Source organism: Dendrobates tinctorius, unplaced genomic scaffold (genome assembly GCF_039654945.1).
Source record: "Dendrobates tinctorius isolate UK_male_01 unplaced genomic scaffold, ASM3965494v1 ptg000331l, whole genome shotgun sequence".
Lineage (NCBI taxonomy): Eukaryota > Metazoa > Chordata > Amphibia > Anura > Dendrobatidae > Dendrobates > Dendrobates tinctorius.
Genome location: NW_027361997.1, coordinates 1,808,627 through 1,829,437, shown reverse-complemented (window position 1 = coordinate 1,829,437; position 20,811 = coordinate 1,808,627). Strand labels below are relative to the sequence as shown.

At 45.3% G+C, this 20,811-nt stretch overlaps 1 protein-coding gene across 3 annotated transcripts in view; it reads left to right on the top strand.

Moving 5' to 3' along the window:
• The window catches only part of LOC141074239 (uncharacterized), an 86,205-nt gene extending 66,217 nt beyond the window's left edge, over positions 1-19,988 (top strand). For all 3 annotated transcript variants that reach the window (XM_073561838.1, XM_073561837.1, XM_073561839.1), the window contains one exon: positions 18,356-19,988. In XM_073561838.1, the coding sequence (XP_073417939.1) occupies positions 18,356-19,884 (1,529 nt within the window). In that variant the 3' untranslated portion in view covers positions 19,885-19,988. The remainder of the gene's footprint in view (positions 1-18,355) is intronic.
• Positions 19,989-20,811: the final 823 nt, after the last annotated feature.

Genomic DNA, 20,811 nt, shown 5'->3' with positions numbered 1-20,811 from the left:
CCCTCTGCTCCCTCTGGTGGTTGCTGAGAGTAGTGGAGCTTGCCAGGTAAATGGAAGTTCCCCACCTGACGACAATAATTGGAAACCTGGGATTACTGGCTGGGAGCATATAATTGAGCTGGCTGCTCTTGGAGTTGTTGGTGATTTCCTCTGTGCATTTGGAGCTCATTTGTCCCCTGCCTGATCTGCATGGTTCAGCTAAGTGATTCTTTTGCTAATCCTTTGCATCTAATCTGGTTGTGTCTTTTTTTGCTTTCTATTTTGCTGCTAAGGGTAGAGCGTGCTCCCTGCTGGGGGCAGCGCTGGGCCCTGCTTCATATGTTGCAGCTTGTTCAGTCCCCTGTTATGTTAGTATCTTTTTGCTTTGCTGCCAGTTTATACTAGAGTGCTGATCTAGCGGGGGTGAGATCGTGTCTTCTCAGGTTTTTTGTATATCAGTAGTGTTGGACTTTTTCAGGGTTTTGTGCGTGATTGCAGACAGTATCTTTTCTATCCTGTCCTGTTGTGAGTTCATTTTTCCCTTCACCGTTGAGGTCTGATGAACTCCCTCCTCTGGTGAAGGAAGGTAGTGAGGCTGATTACCAAACACCTGGGCAGCTAGATGATGACTGGGTGGCTGGAATTGAGGACTGGATATAAGGCAGTCGACGCCCTTCTGCCTTGCTGGTGATCCTGCTGGATTCTTGGAGACCAGTCTGATTCCTGCGTCTGAAAGCTAAGTTTTTCTGCTCTGCTTTGTACACTTCAGTTTTGTTTTTGTTTTGCCTTGTTTTTTGGGAGTTCTGCCATCCCCGGCCGGGGGTGAGCTGAATTCCATTTTTGTCTCTGATCTGTTGATCTTTTGCTCTGTCTTCAGAATATACCTGAGTGCTGATTTAGTCTTTTGAAGCCTAGCGACTTCAGGGCCTGTTTTTCCTATCAGTCGGTTGGCACATTTTTGATAGGGTTTTTGCGGATGGCAGACAGCAGCTTTCCTATCCTGTCCTATTTTAGTTAGCTTGGGCCCCATCATTTGCACAACCTATCTTTCTATCTGTGTTAGTGTTTTCATCTTGCTTCATCGTCATTATATGTTGGGGGCTGCCTATTGCTTTGGGGTCTGCTCTGGGGCAGTTTAGTTTTTCCCCTTTCTGTCTTTAGGCTATGTAGTTCTCCGGCTGTGATCGAGGGGTCTAGGGCACCGTAGAAACCCCCCACGGCTACTGCTAGTTGTTGTGGATAGGTTCAGGGGTCTGCAATCCAATAGCTGCCAACCTCTCTGTTTTTTCTGGACTTAGCTAGTATTTTGTTTTTTCCTCCTTCGGTGACTCATCATAACACTGTCCTGTCTAGACAGCTTTGGCCCCACGGTTTGCTCAGTCTGTTCTCTGCCTGTGTTTGTGTCTCATCTTGTCTCACCGACAATATATGTTTGGGGGCTGTCTATTTCTTTGGGAATCTGCTCCGGGGCAGTTTAGATTTCATCTTTCTGTCTTTAGGCTTAGTTAGTCCTCTGGCTGTGACGAAGCGTCTAGGGCATCGTAGGAACGCTCCACGGCTACTGCTAGTTGTGCGGATAGGATCAGGGGTCTGCAATCTGCTTAGTTACCATCCTCTCTGGTCTTCTGGTGGCTTAGCCTGTTCTTGCCATCCTCCTCGGTGACCCATTCATAACACACATGCTTACGATCGCTCTGATTGGCTGTTAACAGCCAATCAGAGCGATTTGTAATATTTCACCAATGAAATTTGGTGAAATATTACAATCCAGCCATGGCCGATGCTGCAATAGCATCTTCCATGGCTGGAGACCGAGATCCGACCGCCCCACACCGACTGACGGGGGCGATCAGCCACTGACTGACGGCGCCGTCATCATCTGCTCCCCTCCTCCTTCCCTCTGCTCCCCCCCACCTTCCGATCCCCCCCTCTGGCCATCCCGGTGTCCCGACGTCCCGGATCATGGGTGCTGCCATCTTGGAAAATGGCGGGCGCTTGCGCAGTGTGCCCATCTCGCTGCAGATTCATTTTTTCATTTTGATCACTGGGATAAACTATCACAGTGATCAAAATAAAGAAAAGTAATTACACCCCCCCCTTTATCACCCTCATAGGTAGGCACAAATAATAATAAAAAAAGAAATTATTTTTCCATTAGGGTTAAAATTAGGGTTAGGGTTTAAAATACAGTTAGGGTTGGAATTAGGGTTAGGGTTGGAATTAAAGTTAAGATTAGGGTTTGGGTGGGGTTGGTTTGGGATTAGGGTTAAGCTTGTGGCCCCATCTGAACTAACTTCCTTTCTACTCTAACCTTAACTCCTGGTAGCCCCTCCTACACTTTACTCTATCCCCACTAACTGCTAGTGTTAGGGTTAGGGCTAGTGTTAGGGTTAGAGTTGGGATTAGGGTTAGGGGTGTGTTGGAGTTAGAATTGAGGGGTTTCCACTGTTTAGGCACATCACGGGGTCTCCAAACGCAACATGGCGCCACCATTTATTCCAGCCAATTTTGCGTTCAAAAAGTCAAACAGTGCTCCTTCCATTCCGAGCCGCGACGTGTGCCCAAACAGTGGTTTACCCCCACATATGGGGTGTCAGCGTACTCAGGAAAAATTGCACAACAACTTTGGGGGTCTAATTTCTCCTGTTACCCTTGGGAAAATAAAAAATTGGGGGCTAAAAAAATTATTTTTGTGGAAAAAAATGATTTTTTATTTTCACGGCTCTGCATTATAAACTTCTGTGAAGCACTTGGGGGCTCAAAGTGCTCACCACACATCTAGATAAGTTCCTTGGGGGGTCTAGTTTCCACAATGGGGTCACTTGTGGGGGGGTTTCTACTGTTTAGGCACATTAGGGGCTCTGCAAACGTAACATGACGCCTGCAGACCATTCCATCAAGTCACTACTTCCCTTCCGAGCCTCAACGTGTGCCCAAACAGTGGTTCCCTCCACATATGGGGTGCCAGCATACTCAGGACAAACTGGACAACAACTTTTGGGGTCCAATTTCTCCTGTTACCATTGTGAAAATAAAAAATAGCGGGCTAAAAAATCATTTTGTGAGGAAAAAAAATATTTTTATTTTCACGGTTCTGCATTATACACTTCTGTGAAACAAGAAACAAGATGAGACACAAACACAGGCAGAGAACAGACTGAGCAAACGGTGGGGCCCAAGCTGTCTAGACAGGACAGGACAGAAAAAGATACTGTGCAATGACGCACAAAACCCTGAAAACGTCCAACTCTTCTGATATACAAAAAACCTGAAATCACACGATCTCACCCCTGCTAGATCAGCACTCTGGTATAAACTGGCAGCAAGCAAAAAGATACTAACATAACAGGGAACTGAACAAGCTGCAACATATGAAGCAGGGCCCAGCGCTGCCCCCAGCAGGGAGCACGCTGAACCCTAAGGGCAGCAAAGCAAAAAAAGACGTAACCAGATTAGATGCAAAGGATTTAGCAAAAGAATCACTTAGCTGAACATGCAGATCAGGCAGGGGACAAAAGAGCTCCAAATGCACACAGAGGAAAAAATCACCAGCAACCTTCAAGAGCAGCCAGCTCATCATTGTCAGGTGGAGAATCTCCATCCACTTGGCCAGCTCCACTACTCTCAGTAACCACCAGAGGGAGCAGAGGGAGCTTCGGCTCAGAAATCCGAGCAAGGGAGTTCACAACAATTTAGGGGGTTAACTGCCAGGAACGGTGTGGGCACCTCTCATGGCAGTGAGAGCCTGCTGTCAGCTATAATGTTAGCTGAACACCAGGTGGCGATCGCCGTGGGTGCACCACCAGGACGTATCCCAAACATCCAAGATCAGGAAGTCATTACATTCCATAACGTATGGGATACATCCAGGATTGGGAAGGATTTGCAAAAAGCAAATGAGCTGAAAAACTATATTAATATGTGAATAAGGCCGGCCAAGTATTTTTAGATCTGAAGCCTATGTCGCTCCATCTTCATTCTCCACTAGCGCCACCTCCTCCTACTTGACTGACTGCCTCTATACTGTGTGAGTTCAGGCAAAGGCGTCAGAGGACGCGGAGCAGGAAGGAGAATAGAGCTGGAGTGACCGAGGCTTCAGACCAACTAATAGTTTTTTCAGCCTCATTCACATATTAATTTAGTTTTTCAGCTCATTTGCTTTTTGCAGTAACTGTGGAACTAACTGCCATGTAAAGGTATTTCTGGACTTGTTTTTGAAAGAGCTACGTACACATGTATTTGAGGGGGGGGGGTGAAAACCTGCTGGCAGATCTCCATTAAAGTGCATAGACACCTTCAGGGACCTTTTTTAATCTAAATGCATGTGCTTTAGGCTACAAATACATTTTGCTGGAATTAATTACACATTTTTCACTGTTTTCCTTCTGTCGCCCCTTTGTGCTTCCTTGTACATTGGTGGGTGGCTGCCGAATGAGTTATCTAATCAGTCAGCTCATCCTGGAAGAGATTGTAACTCTTGTGAGCTCCTCTGTGCCGAGTTATCACCACTGATGACATCAAAGATAAAATAAATTACAATATCCTCATCAGGAAGACTGACACATTGTTATGGACGGCGGGGTCCACCGTGCGGTAGGTGACAAGACCGCTGCTGGACACTGGCAGATGCACCTAGTAGGTGCGGTACTGCGCTCGGGTTAACGTCACCCGAACGCTTAGAGCGGCTCCGTAAAAACACAGAGTCGCTTGGCGAACCCTAAAGCAAAGGCGCGGGCCCTGTTAGCGTCACAGAGGCCTGCGTGTGGCGTCACAGCCGCGAACACCAATAGCTGCTGTTACTACAGCGCAGCGGCAGACAAAGTCGCAAGCGTCGGCGCCGAGGACCGGGCGCCGACGGACGCTAGTGTAGGCGTGGAGCAAGTGGCTTGTAGCTTGCCACAACCCTGGAGCTGACTATACACACTCAGTCACCACTCGTAATATCAGAGGGTAGGGGTTTCATAATGAGTCAGACACCAGTCCATGCATCCATCACCATACACACACAGAATAATATGCTACACTAGCGCATGGCCGAGCCGCCATGCGGGCTTTTTATAGCCATGCGCTTCCGGGACCTTCCAGTTCTTTGGGAAGGACCAATCAGATCCGACATAGGACCTGCACATGTGACCCCTGCTCTCCACTGAGAGGACAAGTTGCGGGCATGCCCAGTAGCACGGCACGAGGACTTAGCCTCTGGAGCAGTTCCCTGCAAAGCAGGTTGCGCTACCATTGCTGCACCAGAGGTGGCAGCAACATCCAGGCTCACAGAACGAGTCTGAGGGAAATGCCTGGCTCGCCGTGATTGCTGAGCAGGAGTCTGAGCGGTCGGAGGAGAATGAGAGACCGCAGGATGTCTGGCTCTGGATTCCCGCTGTGCAGTGCCAGGAATCCGACGCCTAACACACATTCTCATTTAACTTCTTTGTGACCGAGCCAATCTTCATGATCAGGCCAAATTTTACAATTCTGACCAGTGTCTCTTTATGAGGCAACGGATCCCACCAATTCTGAAAATGTTTTTTCGTGACATATTTTACTTCATGATATTGGTAAAATTTCTTCAATATGACTGGTGTTTATTTATGAAAAAATCGAAAATTTGGCAAAAATTTAGCAAATTTAAAACTTTTTAATTTTTGTCCCCTTAACTCTCTGATTTATGTCACACAAAATAGTTAATAAATAGCATATCCCACATGTCCATTTTACATCAGCACAATTTTGGAAACATAATTTTTTTGTCTAGGAAGTTAGAAGGGTTAAAAGTTGACCACCAATTTTCTCATTTTTCCAACAAAATTTACAAAACCATTTTTTAAGGGACCACCTCACATTTGAAGTCACTTTAAGGGGCCTATATGATAGAAAATACCCAAAAGTGACATCATTCTTAAAACTGCACCCCTCAAGGTGCTCTAAACCAGGGCTGTGGAGTCGGTAAGCCAAACCTGCGACTCCGACTCCTCAATTTCCCTTACACCGACTCCACGACTCCGACTCCTACATATATTGCTTATATTTAAGTGAAAAATTTATTGTAGTACAATGTGAACATCAGACATTTAATCATTTTTATGATACAATAATCAAGATATTTAGATAGAACATAATATATATTTATTGGAATACAACTTTAGAACACAAAAAACTGTAATAAATTGTAAATATGTAGTACACTATGTAATATCGATTACATATATATATACAGTGCCTACAAGTAGTATTCAACCCCCTGCAGATTTAGCAGGTTTGATAAGATGCAAATAAGTTAGAGCCTTCAAACTTCACACAAGAGCAGGATTTATTAACAGATGCATAAATCTTACAAACCAAAAAGTTATGTTGCTCAGTTAAATTTTAATAAATTTTAAACATAAAAGTTTGGGTCAATTATTATTCAACCCCTAGGTTGAATATTTTGTGGAATAACCCTTGTTTGCAATTACAGCTAATAATCGTCTTTTATAAGACCTGATCAGGCCGGCACAGGTCTCTGGAGTTATCTTGGCCCACTCCTCCATGCAGATCTTCTCCAAGTTATCTAGGTTCTTTGGGTGTCTCATGTGGACTTTAATCTTGAGCTCCTTCCACAAGTTTTCAATTGGGTTAAGGTCAGGAGACTGACTAGGCCACTCCAACACCTTGATTTTTTGCCTCTTGAACCAGGCCTTGGTTTTCTTGGCTGTGTGCTTTGGGTCGTTGTCTTGTTGGAAGATGAAATGACGACCCATCTTAAGATCCTTGATGGAGGAGCGGAGGTTCTTGGCCAAAATCTCCAGGTAGGCCGTGCTATCCATCTTCCCATGGATGTGGACCAGATGGCCAGGCCCCTTGGCTGAGAAACAGCCCCACAGCATGATGCTGCCACCACCATGCTTGACTGTAGGGATGGTATTCTTGGGGTCGTATGCAGTGCCATCCAGTCTCCAAACGTCACATGTGTGGTTGGCACCAAAGATCTTGATCTTGGTCTCATCAGACCAGAGAACCTTGAACCAGTCTGTCTCAGAGTCCTCCAAGTGATCATGAGCAAACTGTAGACGAGCCTTGACATGACGCTTTGAAAGTAAAGGTACCTTACGGGCTCGTCTGGAACGGAGACCATTGCGGTGGAGTACGTTACTTATGGTATTGACTGAAACCAATGTCCCCACTGCCATGAGATCTTCCCGGAGCTCCTTCCTTGTTGTCCTTGGGTTAGCCTTGACTCTTCGGACAAGCCTGGCCTCGGCACGGGAGGAAACTTTCAAAGGCTGTCCAGGCCATGGAAGGCTAACAGTAGTTCCATAAGCCTTCCACTTCCGGATGATGCTCCCAACAGTGGAGACAGGTAGGCCCAACTCCTTGGAAAGGGTTTTGTACCCCTTGCCAGCCTTGTGACCCTCCACGATCTTGTCTCTGATGGCCTTGGAATGCTCCTTTGTCTTTCCCATGTTGACCATGTATGAGTGCTGTTCACAAGTTTGGGGAGGGTCTTAAATAGTCAGAAAAGGCTGGAAAAAGAGATAATTAATCCAAACATGTGAAGCTCATTGTTCTTTGTGCCTGAAATACTTCTTAATACTTTAGGGGAACCAAACAGAATTCTGGTGGTTTGAGGGGTTGAATAATAAATGACCCTCTGAATAAACTTTTCACAATTTAAAAAAAAATTAAACAAAGAAATAACATTCTTTTTTGCTGCAGTGCATTTCACACTTCCAGGCTGATCTACAGTCCAAATGTCACAATGCCAAGTTAATTCCGAATGTGTAAACCTGCTAAATCTGCAGGGGGTTGAATACTACTTGTAGGCACTGTATATATATATATATATATATATATATATATGTATAGTAAGTTAGCGTTGTCATTCAGGTAGGGGATACTCGCTTGGCAGCCAATAAATCACATCCGGCACAGGTTTTCCATAAAACAATCACAGTCCATGCGGTTTATTTAGGCATCTTAAACCATGACCAGCAACATAAAGTTCATATTAACAGCATAGCGTTCATGACAGAGCTTCACTCTGTTATCCCTGTGGTCACACAGGTTTTGCCATGTCCAGCACACAGGCTCTCTTAGCCTCACAGTTATATCCCCTCTCTGGGTTTACCTCATGGCTGCTTCAACACGCTGCAGACGTCCATTCCCTCCAGGGATCTATCAGGCACGTGCAGCCATTAAACACAGCATTCACTTGCTGTCAGGAAGACAGCCCCATCTCTCAGACGGGACCTTCCACAACGGACCAACCAGGTCCCAGCATTCACTCCATGTGACCTACCCTGGCCACCTTATATGGTCCGTAGCCACGACCACCAGGTCACATGGCTATGACCTCATCACAGGTCCTTCAACCACTTATACACACTTTACAATAGCATTCTTAACCACACCCCTGGGCGGATTTGTAGGTAACCGGTTCCGCCCATCTCGCCAGCTACTTAGAGACTTCCCAAACACATTGAAACAGCACCTCAGCAGTATCACTGCTGATCAACATACACACAAGTCTCCATCCCAAGGCCACCCACCTTTAGATACATAACGGTCATTCAGTATTCTGCCACTCATCCTCTCTCCTGGGACATCCACACAGCGCCCCCTAGCGGACACAGTGGTCACTACACCACTATATATATATTATATATATGTGTGTATATATATATATATATATATATATATATATATCACTATGTAATAAACTATGTAAGTGGCAAAAAACAGTTTTCAACAAAAACATAAATAACTAACTAAATAACATTTGTGCAGTCTATGAATTTGTTCTAAGAAATAGAATTGCCTCCATCAGATCCTCCTTCATGGATGACCTCAAATCTGACCTAATAATTTTAAGGCCAGAGAACAGCCTCTCTACACTAACTTGGGTTGGAGGCAAAGCAGTAACCACATGGGCAACATCTCTAACAATTTCCGGGTATAAAGGAATTGCCTCATGCACTGTCAGTTTTGATGAACAGTTGAATTTTTCTATTTCTTTGAGAGCAAGTGAAACATTTTGCTGTAGGAGACGGAGTGAAATCTTTTTCCTTGCGGCAACGCTTTGCCTGCTCCATGTCATCCAAATACTTGTCAAAATCAAACTCCTCATCTGATGAGGATGAAGATATGGCAGCAGTAGCACTGTCAGGACCCAAGTCCTCTTGCGCCTGGCAGTCCTTCTGTAGGCCACTCATCCTAAATTCTTCCTCAGTCAGAGCTTATTTTCCTTTAGTAAGCTGTTGATCATCAAGCAGTATAAGATGACTTGGGTCCACATAAACAGCTGCCAGAAAAAATTTATCTTCCAATAGCTGTGTCTCTCTTCGTTTCATTGAAGCAGAAATGGCATCTGCGATTAAACCTTCTCTTTGGGACAGGCAAAATAGCAAGTTGTTCCACTCCCTTATGAAAATGCCAAGATTTAAATCCTCAGCTTGTAATTTTTTAGTCACGGTAAATAGGTGATTAAGGAATTCCTTCAATTCAGCCACCTGTGTCCATTGAACTTCATTTAGAAATGGTTGTAGTTCAAGCAATCGCTCAATCATTATATAAGTGCTGCCCCACAGAGTGGCTTGATCGACAATTGCCCCTTTCCCAGCATGTCTCTTCAAGATGGAATCAGTTTTAGGGGTTCTGGCGGCAATAACCAATTTCCTCACTTTTCCAATCAGATTTCCAGCATGTTCCTCTTGCAGACTATCTCTTATTGCCAGCTGCAGCATGTGCACAACACAGCGCATGTGATGAATATGAAAGTGTTTTGAAGCACCTTCAACAAGATCATCTATTTCTAAAGTATAATTTTGCTGTTCTTCTGTTGTAATATCTGTTTGTTCCTCAGTTACATGAACAGCACTGTGGCCTTCCATCTCAAACACACTGAATCCTAAATTTTCTTCTAGCTGTTGTTCATTACTCTCATTCCCAATTGTACTTATCATGTTTGAAGCATTGTCCGTTACAATAGCAAGAACCTGTTCTTGTGTGAATGTAGCCTTAGATCAGGAATAGAACAGCCATTTATAGGACATTTGATAACTTTCCCAAATTCCTATGAAAAAATATTCAGCACATTCTGCATTGAACTACTGTACCCAATTTATTATATATTTTAGGAGTTGGAGTCGATCCATTTTATACCGACTCCACCAAAATGAGCACCGACTCCACAGCCCTGCTCAAAACCACATTCAAGAAGTATGTTAACCCATCAGTTGCTTCACAAGAACTGAAGCAATGTTGAAGGAAAAAATGAACATTTAATTAACTTTTTTCACAAAAAAATTACTTGAGACCCAAACTTTTTATTTTCACAAGGGTAACAGGAGAAAATGGACCACAAAATTTGTTTCGCAATTTCTCCTGAGTACCCCGATACCCTATATGCGGGGGAAAATCCACTGTTTGGGTGTACAGCAGAGGTCAGAAAGGAAGGAGCATTGTTTGACTTTTAGAAACGCAAAAATGGCTGGAATCGAGAGCGGATGCCATGTCGCATTTGGAGTCCCACTGATGTGCCTAAACAGTGGAAAATCCCCACAAGTGACACCATTTTAGAAACCACACCTGGTGTATAGTGAGCATTTTGAACCCACAGGTACGACACAGAATCTGATGGCATTAGGTTGTCATGTTGAATACGTCGTCATTACTGTTGGGCGCAAGTGCTCGCTACTCCTGTTTGCATTGGGTGCTCAGGTATGCACCGAGTATCGCGGATGATCAAGTGACATTTCCGAGTCCCTGCTCTGCATGTTTCGCGGCTGTTAGACACCCAAAAAGAAGATGCAAGGATCCGCAATACTCCATGCATACCTAATCACCTGATGCGCGAGTAGCGATCACTTGCGTTCAACACTAGCATTCATATCATCATCATTTTTTTCTCTTCACCACGACAGCACAGACTGAGAGAGGGGATCCGCCCATAGGAACAGGAAACCTACAGAGAGATAAATGGGGCGGTCCCCCTCGCTCCCTCAGTTTGGTTTCCTGTTCTAGAAGGAACCCACAGAGAAGAGGATTCCTGGCCTGATAGCCGCCCGCGGCATTATTTGAGCAACGGGGGCCCCAGAGCTGGAAGCAGCGACGGGCGGATCCAAATCCGGGAATCCCCCCTCTGCTGGTAATGCAGGTGAGGCCTTGGCAAAGGCTGCCTGACTCTCCAAGGAGTTCAGTGGAGCGGCACCAGAGGATTTCCCTTGCAGGGGATACCGCATTACTGAGCGTGGCACAGCGTCGGGGAAAACGCCCCCCATGGAGACGGCGAGGCCAGGGAAGGATGTGGAATCCCTGAGCTCGCGCAGGAGGTGTCGGGAGCGCTAAAGGGGAGAATCGACATACCAGATTATGGGCAGCGGTGTGTCGCTCCGGCAATGCAGGGGTTGCGTCGGGTGACGCGCGGCGGCCAGAGGAGGTAAAGAGGCTGGCGCCAGTATGCAGAGACCAGGCGGCCCGGAAGTGAAGGAGAAACTTCCGGGGCAGGGGGAGACATCAGGGTATCGCCGGGCCCGACTGCGCATGTGCAGAGAGGAAAAAAATGGAGGACGGAAAAAAAAAAAGTGGGAAAAAAATGAAACCGGAAAGCTGCATAAAAGCACCGGCCAGAGGCACATCGGTGCGCAGCCATGTCGTCGACAAACGACCCGGTTTCGCTCCAGGAGGTACAACCAGGGAAATCCCCACAGGGCAGCACTAGGAAAAGTGTCAGCACAAGAAGGACTGAGGGCACCAGAAGAAGCAGCAGATCCAGGAGAGATACTAGCGAACGCTCGAGGCAGAGCGAACCCTTGGAGAAAAAACGGAAAAAGTCATCTCGTGCCTGACCTCAGCCTAAGTCTCGAACCCCGCCGTCGGTATAAAGCTGACGAACTTCACGGGTGAGTGTTTGGAGTCAAGCTCTTAGCTGGTGGCGTCCTGTATTTGTTTGTTTATGTACCCTTAGGCCAAAAGAGCGGAGAACAATAAAAACAGGGAATGTGCTTTATGCTCCCAACCCCTCCCAGATGGCCACCCTAAGAGGTTGTGTCAGACCTGTATTCAACAGACCTTGCGAGAGGAATCCTCAGGTGGGAAGGAGGATATCCGGGCAATAATCAGAAAAGAGTTGTGGGCCTTAGGCGGTTCCAGTACTCAAGGAGGCCAGACCTCCGTTGGAGGGATAGCCTCACCGGTGTCTAGATCACCTTCAGAGGCGGGGGAATTGGACTCAGATAGATCTCAGGAGTACCCAACCTCAGAAGAGGAAGAGCAGGCTTGCTTTCCCACAGACAGTGTGAATAATTTGGTTAAATCTGTGCGGAATACCATGGGGTTATTCGATGTTAAGGAGCCCAAGACCCCGCAGGAGATAATGTTTGCGGGTATCTCCCAAAAGAAGGTCAGGGCCATCCCATTAGTACCAGCAATAAAGGAGCTGGTAAAAAGGGAGTGGGAGAAGCAGGGGCAAAGAACCTTCATCCCCTTAGCTTCCAAACGGAAATACCCGTTTGACGACGACGATTTGACGTCTTGGTCAAGAGCCCCCAAGGTGGATGTGGCAGTGGCCTCCACCTCCCGACGGTCTTCCTTGCCAGTAGAGGACACGGGAACATTATCGGACCCATTAGACCGTAAGGCGGACACTTTCCTCAAACGGTCTTGGGAGACATGTGGAGGGGCCTTCAAACCGGCTATAGCGGCCACATGCACGGCAAGGTCCATGATAATATGGCTAGATGAATTAGAGGAGAAATTTAAAAGCGGAGCATCCAGAGACAGGCTCCAGGCCTCTATTCCCCTGATTAAAGGCGCAGTCGCCTTTTTAGCGGACGCCTCAGCTGGCTCCCTCCGACTATGTGCCAGAGCGGCAGGGTTAACCGATGCAGCCCGGCGGGCCTTGAGGTTGAAGGGGTGGAAAGGCGATGTACAAAGACTAAACTCTGCGTTATGCCCTGTCAGGGTAAGTACCTGTTTGGTGCACAGTTGGACGAGATCCTGACGAAAGCGGGAGAGAAAAAAAAGAAGGGATTCCCTAACCCATACATTCCCTTCAACAGGAGAGCCTTCAGGGAGCCTCCATATGGTAAAAAGAAGGATTTCAGATCCCAAGACCGCTGGGGCAATAAAGATCCCAAGCAGAGAGGCAGCCTATTTGGGAAACGTCCCTTCAGATCGGGGGATAGGTTCCGGTAGCGATAAATCACCGGTAGGTGGCAGGCTACTAAAATACAGCCAGCAATGGGAAAAAATAACTTCCAACTCCTGGGCCATTAATATTGTATCATCGGGCCTAAGGCTAGAATTTGTTTGGTTCTCACCAAACTCCTTCCTATTGACTTCTCTGAAGTCCCCAACGCAGCAGAAAGCTTTAGAAAAAGAGATAACGACGCTCTTGTCTAAACACGTACTGGTAGAGGTGCCAAAAGATGAATGGGGAATGGGATTTTATTCTCCCCTATTTCTAGTCCCTAAGCCAGATGGTTCCTTTAGAACAATAATTAATTTAAAAAAGCTCAATGCATTCCTGAGACTACGGTCCTTTAAGATGGAATCAATACGATCGACAATAAAACTCTTGTTTCCTAGGTGCTATATGGCAGTTTTGGACCTAAAAGATGCCTATTACCATCTCCCTATATGCAGAGAGCACCAAAAATACCTACGAGTGGCAGTCTCGTTAGAAGATTGGATACATTTCCAGTTCACGGCGATGCCGTTCGGATTATCCATGGCACCCCGCGTTTTTACCAAGCTAAAGCTAAAGGTGATGTCATATTTAAGACTAAAGGATACCTTAATAATTCCGTACTTGGATGACCTGCTCATAGTAGGAAATCGGTTTCCCAATGCGAGAGTAGGATTGCTGATAGTATCTCATCCCTACAGAGACTAGACTGGCTGATCAACTGGGAAAAGTCCAGACTACAACCAGTAACCTGTCAGACGTTCCTGGGCCTTCAAATAGACTCTGTAAGTCAAAAATGCTTTCTGCCAGAATCCAAAACACGGGCTATAATTAACAAGGTACGGAGGGCAGGTAATAAAAACACGATGTCCTTGAGAGAGGGCATGTCCTTATTGGGGTCCCTAATATCATGCATTCCGGCGGTACAGTGGGCCCAATTCCACTCCAGGAAATTGCAGTGGGACATTCTGCGAGAAGCAGATAAACTGCAGGGCCGGTTAGAGGGGAGAATATTCCTATCACCAGAGGTAATCAGCTCCATGGAGTGGTGGTTGAACCCAAACAATCTGACAGGAGGGGCTCCATGGTGGATTATCCCCTCCAGAGAAGTCACCACGGACGCTAGCCCCTTGGGGTGGGGGGGCCATCTAGAAAGCGATATGGTGCAGGGTCAATGGTCCAAGCTCAAAGTGGGGAACTCGTCCAATATGAAGGAACTAACAGCGATATATCACGCTATATCTAAATTTCTCCCGCAGCTAAGAGCCACCCACACGAGAGTCCAGACAGACAATACCACCGCAGTGGCATATATAAACCGGCAAGGAGGTACGCGATCGGGACCGCTCATGTCTATCGCGGAGAGAATTCTAGAAATGGCCGAATCTCCGCTCCTTGTCCGCTATCCACATCAGACGAGTGGACAATTCCAGGGCGGACTATCTCAGCCGCCAGACTTTACACCAAGGAGAGTGGGTCCTCAGCCGGCACATCTTCGAGATGATAGCGGCCAGATGGGGCAGACCAGACATAGATCTGTTCGCAACAAGAGCCAACAGACATGTAGAAAGGTTCGCTTCGCTATACAAAGCAGACAGACCAGACGTGCTCGATGCCCTCCAAACACCCTGGACATTCCGGCAGGCCTACGCCTTCCCTCCAATGGTACTGTTACAAACAGTGGTCAGGAAAATAAGGGAGGAAGGGGCGAAGGTCATCTTAATAGCCCCGTTTTGGCCCAAGAGGCCGTGATTTTCATGGTTGAGAGTGATGTCGATTTCCGACCCATGGATTCTCCCTCTACACCACGACCTTCTGTCACAAGGACCCTGTCACCATCCTCGGGTCAGATCCCTGCACCTAGCGGCATGGAATTTGAAAAGGGGTTATTGAAGTTGAGAGGATTCTCAAATAATCTTATCAACACTCTACTTCAGAGTAGGAAAGAATCCACAACAAAGATTTATGTGAAAGTATGGAAAAAATTTTTAGCTTTTCACACTGCAAAATTTTCCAGTGAGGCACCCATTAGAGCTATTCTAGAATTCCTGCAGAAGGGCCGAGAGTTGAAACTCTCAGTGAACACCCTAAAGGGCCATGTATCGGCTCTAGGAGCCATATATAACCACAATGTGGCAGGTAATAAATGGGTGGCCAGATTTATTTCAGCCTGTCAACGAGCGAATCCAGTCTATATCCTTCAGCTACCAACATGGAACCTTAGCTTGGTCTTGGACGCCTTCACTCAGGCTCCATTCGTGCCTATGCATCTAGCATCAATAAAATGCCTTTCATTGAAGACAGCACTACTAGTAGCACTAGTCTCGGCAAGAAGAGTAGGTGATCTCCAAGCCCTGTCGGAAAACCTCCATTCCTGTCAGTAAGCCAGGACAGCTAGTGTTAAAGACAGACCCGTCTTATCTTCCCAAACGCACGTCTACCTTTCATAGATCCCAAGAGGTCTGCCTTCCCTCCTTCTATGAGAACCAGGTAACGCCAGAGGAGGTTAGATTCCATACATTAGATGTGAAGAGAGCAGTTCTAACCTACCTAGATAGAACCAGTCCCTGGAGGCAGAGCAGGGCTCTTTTTATCTCCTTCCAGGGTAACAAGAAGGGCTCTAAAGTTATGAGAGGCTCGCTGTCCAGGTGGATCAGAGATGCGATCACGATGGCATATTCAGCAAAGGGAGAAGACCCTCCGCGGGGTATAAAGGCGCACTCTACTCGAGCCATATCATCCTCCTGGGCAGAGAGAGCGAACGTCCCAATTGAGCTAATATGTAGGGCTGCGACTTGGTCGTCTCCATCTACGTTTTATAGCCACTATAGACTACATCTATCCTCCTCCGATGACTTGGCTGTTGGTAGATCGGTCCTTAGCACGGTGTGCCCTCCCAAGTGATTATCTCTGAAAATCTCTCAGTGGGTGCTGTCGTGGCGAAGAGAAAAAAACGGATTTCTTACCGGTAATACTCTTTTGTAGAGTCCACGAGAGCACCCATTCACTTCCCGCCCTTAAATTAAAAATGTACACGTGGTTCTCCTTGGTGGCGGAAAACAAGATATAGAAATTAGTATATAAATACATGAGAAAAAAAGAAAAAACGTATAATTATGTATAGATGTAAATCACTGATCTAGCAAAATTGACTAAAACTTGGCGGTTCCCCTTTGTTCTCTGTAATCCAAACTGAGGGAGCGAGGGGGACCGCCCCATTTATCTCTCTGTAGGTTTCCTGTTCCTAGGGGCGGATCCCCTCTCTTAGTGGGTGCTGTCGTGGACTCTACAAAAGAGTATTACCGGTAAGTAATCCTTTTTTTTTACTTTTGAGAAAACTCCAACCCATGGAAAAAAAAACTTAAAAAAAATTTGAATTTTTTTACTAATTAAGGGAATGACAAAGGGGGATTTGATTGACTATTTTTTTATTTTGATCACTGTGATAAATCCTATCACAATGATTGAAAGGAACCAATAGGAAAAATTCCCTGTTGTTGCCGGATACCGGCCGGCAGATCTCTGCAGGCGGCACTGCACATGCACGCGACATTTTTTTTTTTCCAGGAAGAAGACACAAAGGGCTGGGGGGACGGAGCAGGAGGGTCCGGAGATGGCAGGGGTGTTCAGGGGACCCCATTTCTCTCTTCTCCGACATGCCAGATCATATCGGAGAACAGAGAAATTAATTTTAAATCTGACTTTTTTTTCGTGATCATGTGACAGGGAACCATAAAAACTGTCCCAGATCATGTTCTCCAGGATCTCCGCTACCCCAGCGACGCTGAGGATGAAATACCCTTGACCGCTGCTAAAAGGCATATCGGCGGTCGTTAAGGGGTTAAAGAAGTTTCAGCATAACATTTACTCCGTAATCCCTTCTAATTATGTTTGTAATGTATGACAGGTCATCTATATCAGATTGAGGAGTGTTGGGTGATGATCAGCTGTTCCCCGCGCCGCCAGCAGCCAGATGTGATCAGTTGCGAAGCTGCACAGCACAGCCCCATTAACCGTATAGTGGTCGCACCCGGGTACTGCACATCCACCCATATTCAAATAAATGGAAGCGGATCTGTAGGAATGGTCTGCGGCCACTATGCAGTTGATTGAGTTGTGCTGTTCCAGCTCTGCAACCGATGTGGCTGGCCTGTTATTTTGAATTTGTTTACAGAAGGCTATGTTCGCACATTATCCCTATGGTAAATCTGATGTGGATTTTTTAACACCACCCCTGTACAAACCCCCAACGGTTGAGGGGGTAAAATAAATTCATCTATCCCAAATTTTGGGGAATTTTCCAGGGCTACTCTAGCGTATATAAAACATTTTTATAAAAGTGAAGGAGAGTCGATTTCCATCACATCATGGTTGGTGCTCTTGATGACTTCCAGTGTCTGGCCACACATTTTCGCTCTATAAGTAGAGCCTCCGTCAGAAATAATGTATCTGCAATCCTTTGGTATTGTTCAGGGTCAACAAATAGTAGACAAGTCCATGCGGTGTTTCAGGAACTGAACCAGTATCCACTAATCTCTGTGCTGTTCCACAGGAGGGAGAAAAACATTCCTAGCCCCTGTGACATTTGGAGCACTCATCCAGGAATTCAGGTTGTACCCTGTGCATTCTGGATGTAGTGCAATATGCATGGGAAGAATATATAATTGTGTGTCTCTTTCAGTATAGATAGGGGAAACATATTTAGGGGCTTCCAAGGCCAGCTCCCAGTGCTCATTGCTCTTCTATGCAAATCTGTCTCCCACTTGCATCTCAGGACATGTAGTGGTTCCACACTCCCTGTCCGCAAAAGGGCATGTAAATGGATACAAGCACAGGTCAAAGTGGGTCCAGTAGTACCTGGGACAAGGGAAAGTATCGCAGGACCCGTTGACCCAGGGACAAGGTCTGAAGAGCATGTCATAATTGTAGGAAGCAGTGATGTGAATATTTTTAATGCAGAAACCCAAGGCTGATACTCTGATTTGATGTGAAATCTGCTCAAATAATGAATATGTGGAGGAACTGAAAATCTGCGAAACGATCAATCTTCTATGCTGACTCTGCATTCGCTGTGGAATGTTGACAAATCTCGATTGTCTCCTAAATGTGAACATGGTTTAATAATATATTAATACGTAATATAAATAACTAATACATAGAGTATGTTTACAAGTGGACCTGGTATCTTAATGACTACTTTCTTGTTTCTTCTAGATGACACTCAAACCATAAATCTATCTGTAGGATCTTACCACATAAATTCTCTGATGGACTCTATTAATGATCACAGTAATTCCATTAATATCCCATCTGCAAACTGTTCTTTATATTTATCCGAAGTAATCAGTTATTTGGAGAAAGTTCCTGAGGCACCACATTTGTGTGAAGAAGCAAAGTTCATTAACCCTACTCTTAATAGGAACATGGACCTTCCAGAGTACTCATCTGTTTATGATAGACAGACTCTCCTAAGTGCTGACACTTCCACCGAGGTAGATTATACACCACGAGATCCAGAGGTAGATTATACACCACAAGATCCAGACGTAGATTATACACCACAAGATCCACCACCTCCTACTATGGAGGAATCCCTATCATGCACAGAAGAAAATCTCGCCATCGTGAAATCGCCCTCTGATCTTACTATTGCACTTACACAAATTAAGGAGGAATCTGTATCATGTGATGAAGATAATAATGAAGCGACAGATGCTGACATCCCACCTGCAGATAATCTACAAAAAGCTCAGTCAACTAATATAAAGAGGAAACAGGCTTTTCGCTTACAAAATATTAACGCTTTATCCTCTAATGTCGATATCATACGTCATATATCCTCTACTGGTGAGTACGTCACATATTACCGTAAAAAAAAGCCAGCAGAGAAACTCTTCTTCTGTTCAGAATGTGGCAAAAGCTTCGATCGGAATTCCCACCTAATAAGCCATCAAAGAAGTCACACAGGAGAAAAGCCATACTCTTGTCCTGAATGTGGTAAACGCTTTATGAGGAGTTCACATTTGGTCAGACATAAGAGGATTCACACTGGGGAAAAACCACATTCATGTTCAGAGTGTGGGAAACGTTTCATCACAACTTCAGATCTTGTGATACATAGGAGAACTCATACCGGAGAAAGACCTTATCGTTGCTCAGAATGTGGGAAGAGCTTTATCTGTAATTCTGTTCTCATCAAACATCTGCGAACTCACACTGGAGAGAAACGACATTGCTGTCCTGATTGTGGCAAATATTTTACCACTAATGCATATCTCGTAGTCCACCAGAGAATCCACACAGGAGTGAAACCGTATCCATGTACTGAATGTGGAAAGAGTTTTACTTGTACCTCTGTTCTTACCAAACATCAAAAGATTCACTCAGAAAGGAACAGGCAATCCGGTCTTGTGGGAAATAATAGACGCCGGGCAAAACGGGAGCTTTATCCTTGCAGTCAATGTGGTGACATTTTTGCAAATAACACACAATTTTTAAGCCACCAGGAATGTCACTTAAGACAAGAACATGCTAAATTACAATGTGATGAACATCAGATCGATCTTGAAGCAGAAAAAAAACATATTTGTTGGGACTGTGGTGAAAGTTTTACCAATAAAAAATACCTTATCCTGCATCAAAGACATCATACAGGAGAGAAGCCATATTACTGTTTGGAGTGTGGGGAGTGTTTTACTGAAAGAGGACATCTTGCCAGGCATCTAGAAAGTCACCGTAGATAATGTTGGCCTTCTCGCATCCTTTACACTATTGTTTAATTCTTTTGTACGGTTACAGTTATGTTACTCTATATATTTTTCTTGTTTTATAAACTTTATAACTAGAAGGAAGTATTGTTTTTTTAATGGCGAATGTTTATTATTCTGGCTATGAAATATTTTGCTATAATTGCTGTTTTATTGCTGAGGATCGGACTGCTGGCACTACCTACCATAACAAGCACAGTGGTTGTGTCTCTAGTTGCCTTATACCAAGCTGACTTTAAAATCAGATCATTTCATTAAACACTTGACAGCTTTTCCACTTTTTCTCACACATAAGACAAATTAAATAATAATTGGCATTTTCAATAATAATGATTGTCTGCCCTACTTGCCAGGAACAAGTCCATTCATGATGATTATTTGCAGTGAAGTGTTCATAGAGACAGATATTGATGATATCACATTAGAGATTAGCCGTAGATAGTTCACATTGAGACAGGTTTCCAAAACTGACATTGTTATAACAATGTGTTCAGAAAAATATGGCAGCAGCATGGTCTTTCAAGTGTGTTTGTCCACAATGCGAATGATCACATGGAGTTGTTCAAGGACCAGTGAGGACAACATTGATCTGAGAATTCAAATGTTCGTGTGAACTTGGCCTTAAAGGGAATCTGTCAGCAGGTCTTTGCTATGTATTCTTAGAGCAGCATGATGTAGGGCCAAAATTCTGATTCCAGTGATGTGTCACTTTCTGTCACCGGTGTGTCAGAAGCAACAGTCGCTCTGCTTCTGACTGCAGAAAGTCTCTGCGTTTGGCATTACAAACACCTTCTTAATCCTTCTGACTTTTGGACCCAGTGGCCACCTCCCTCCGTTGCTAATCGACACACCTAGACCTGGGTGTTTACAGACTCTCAGTCTGCTTCAGGGAACCGCCGGTGA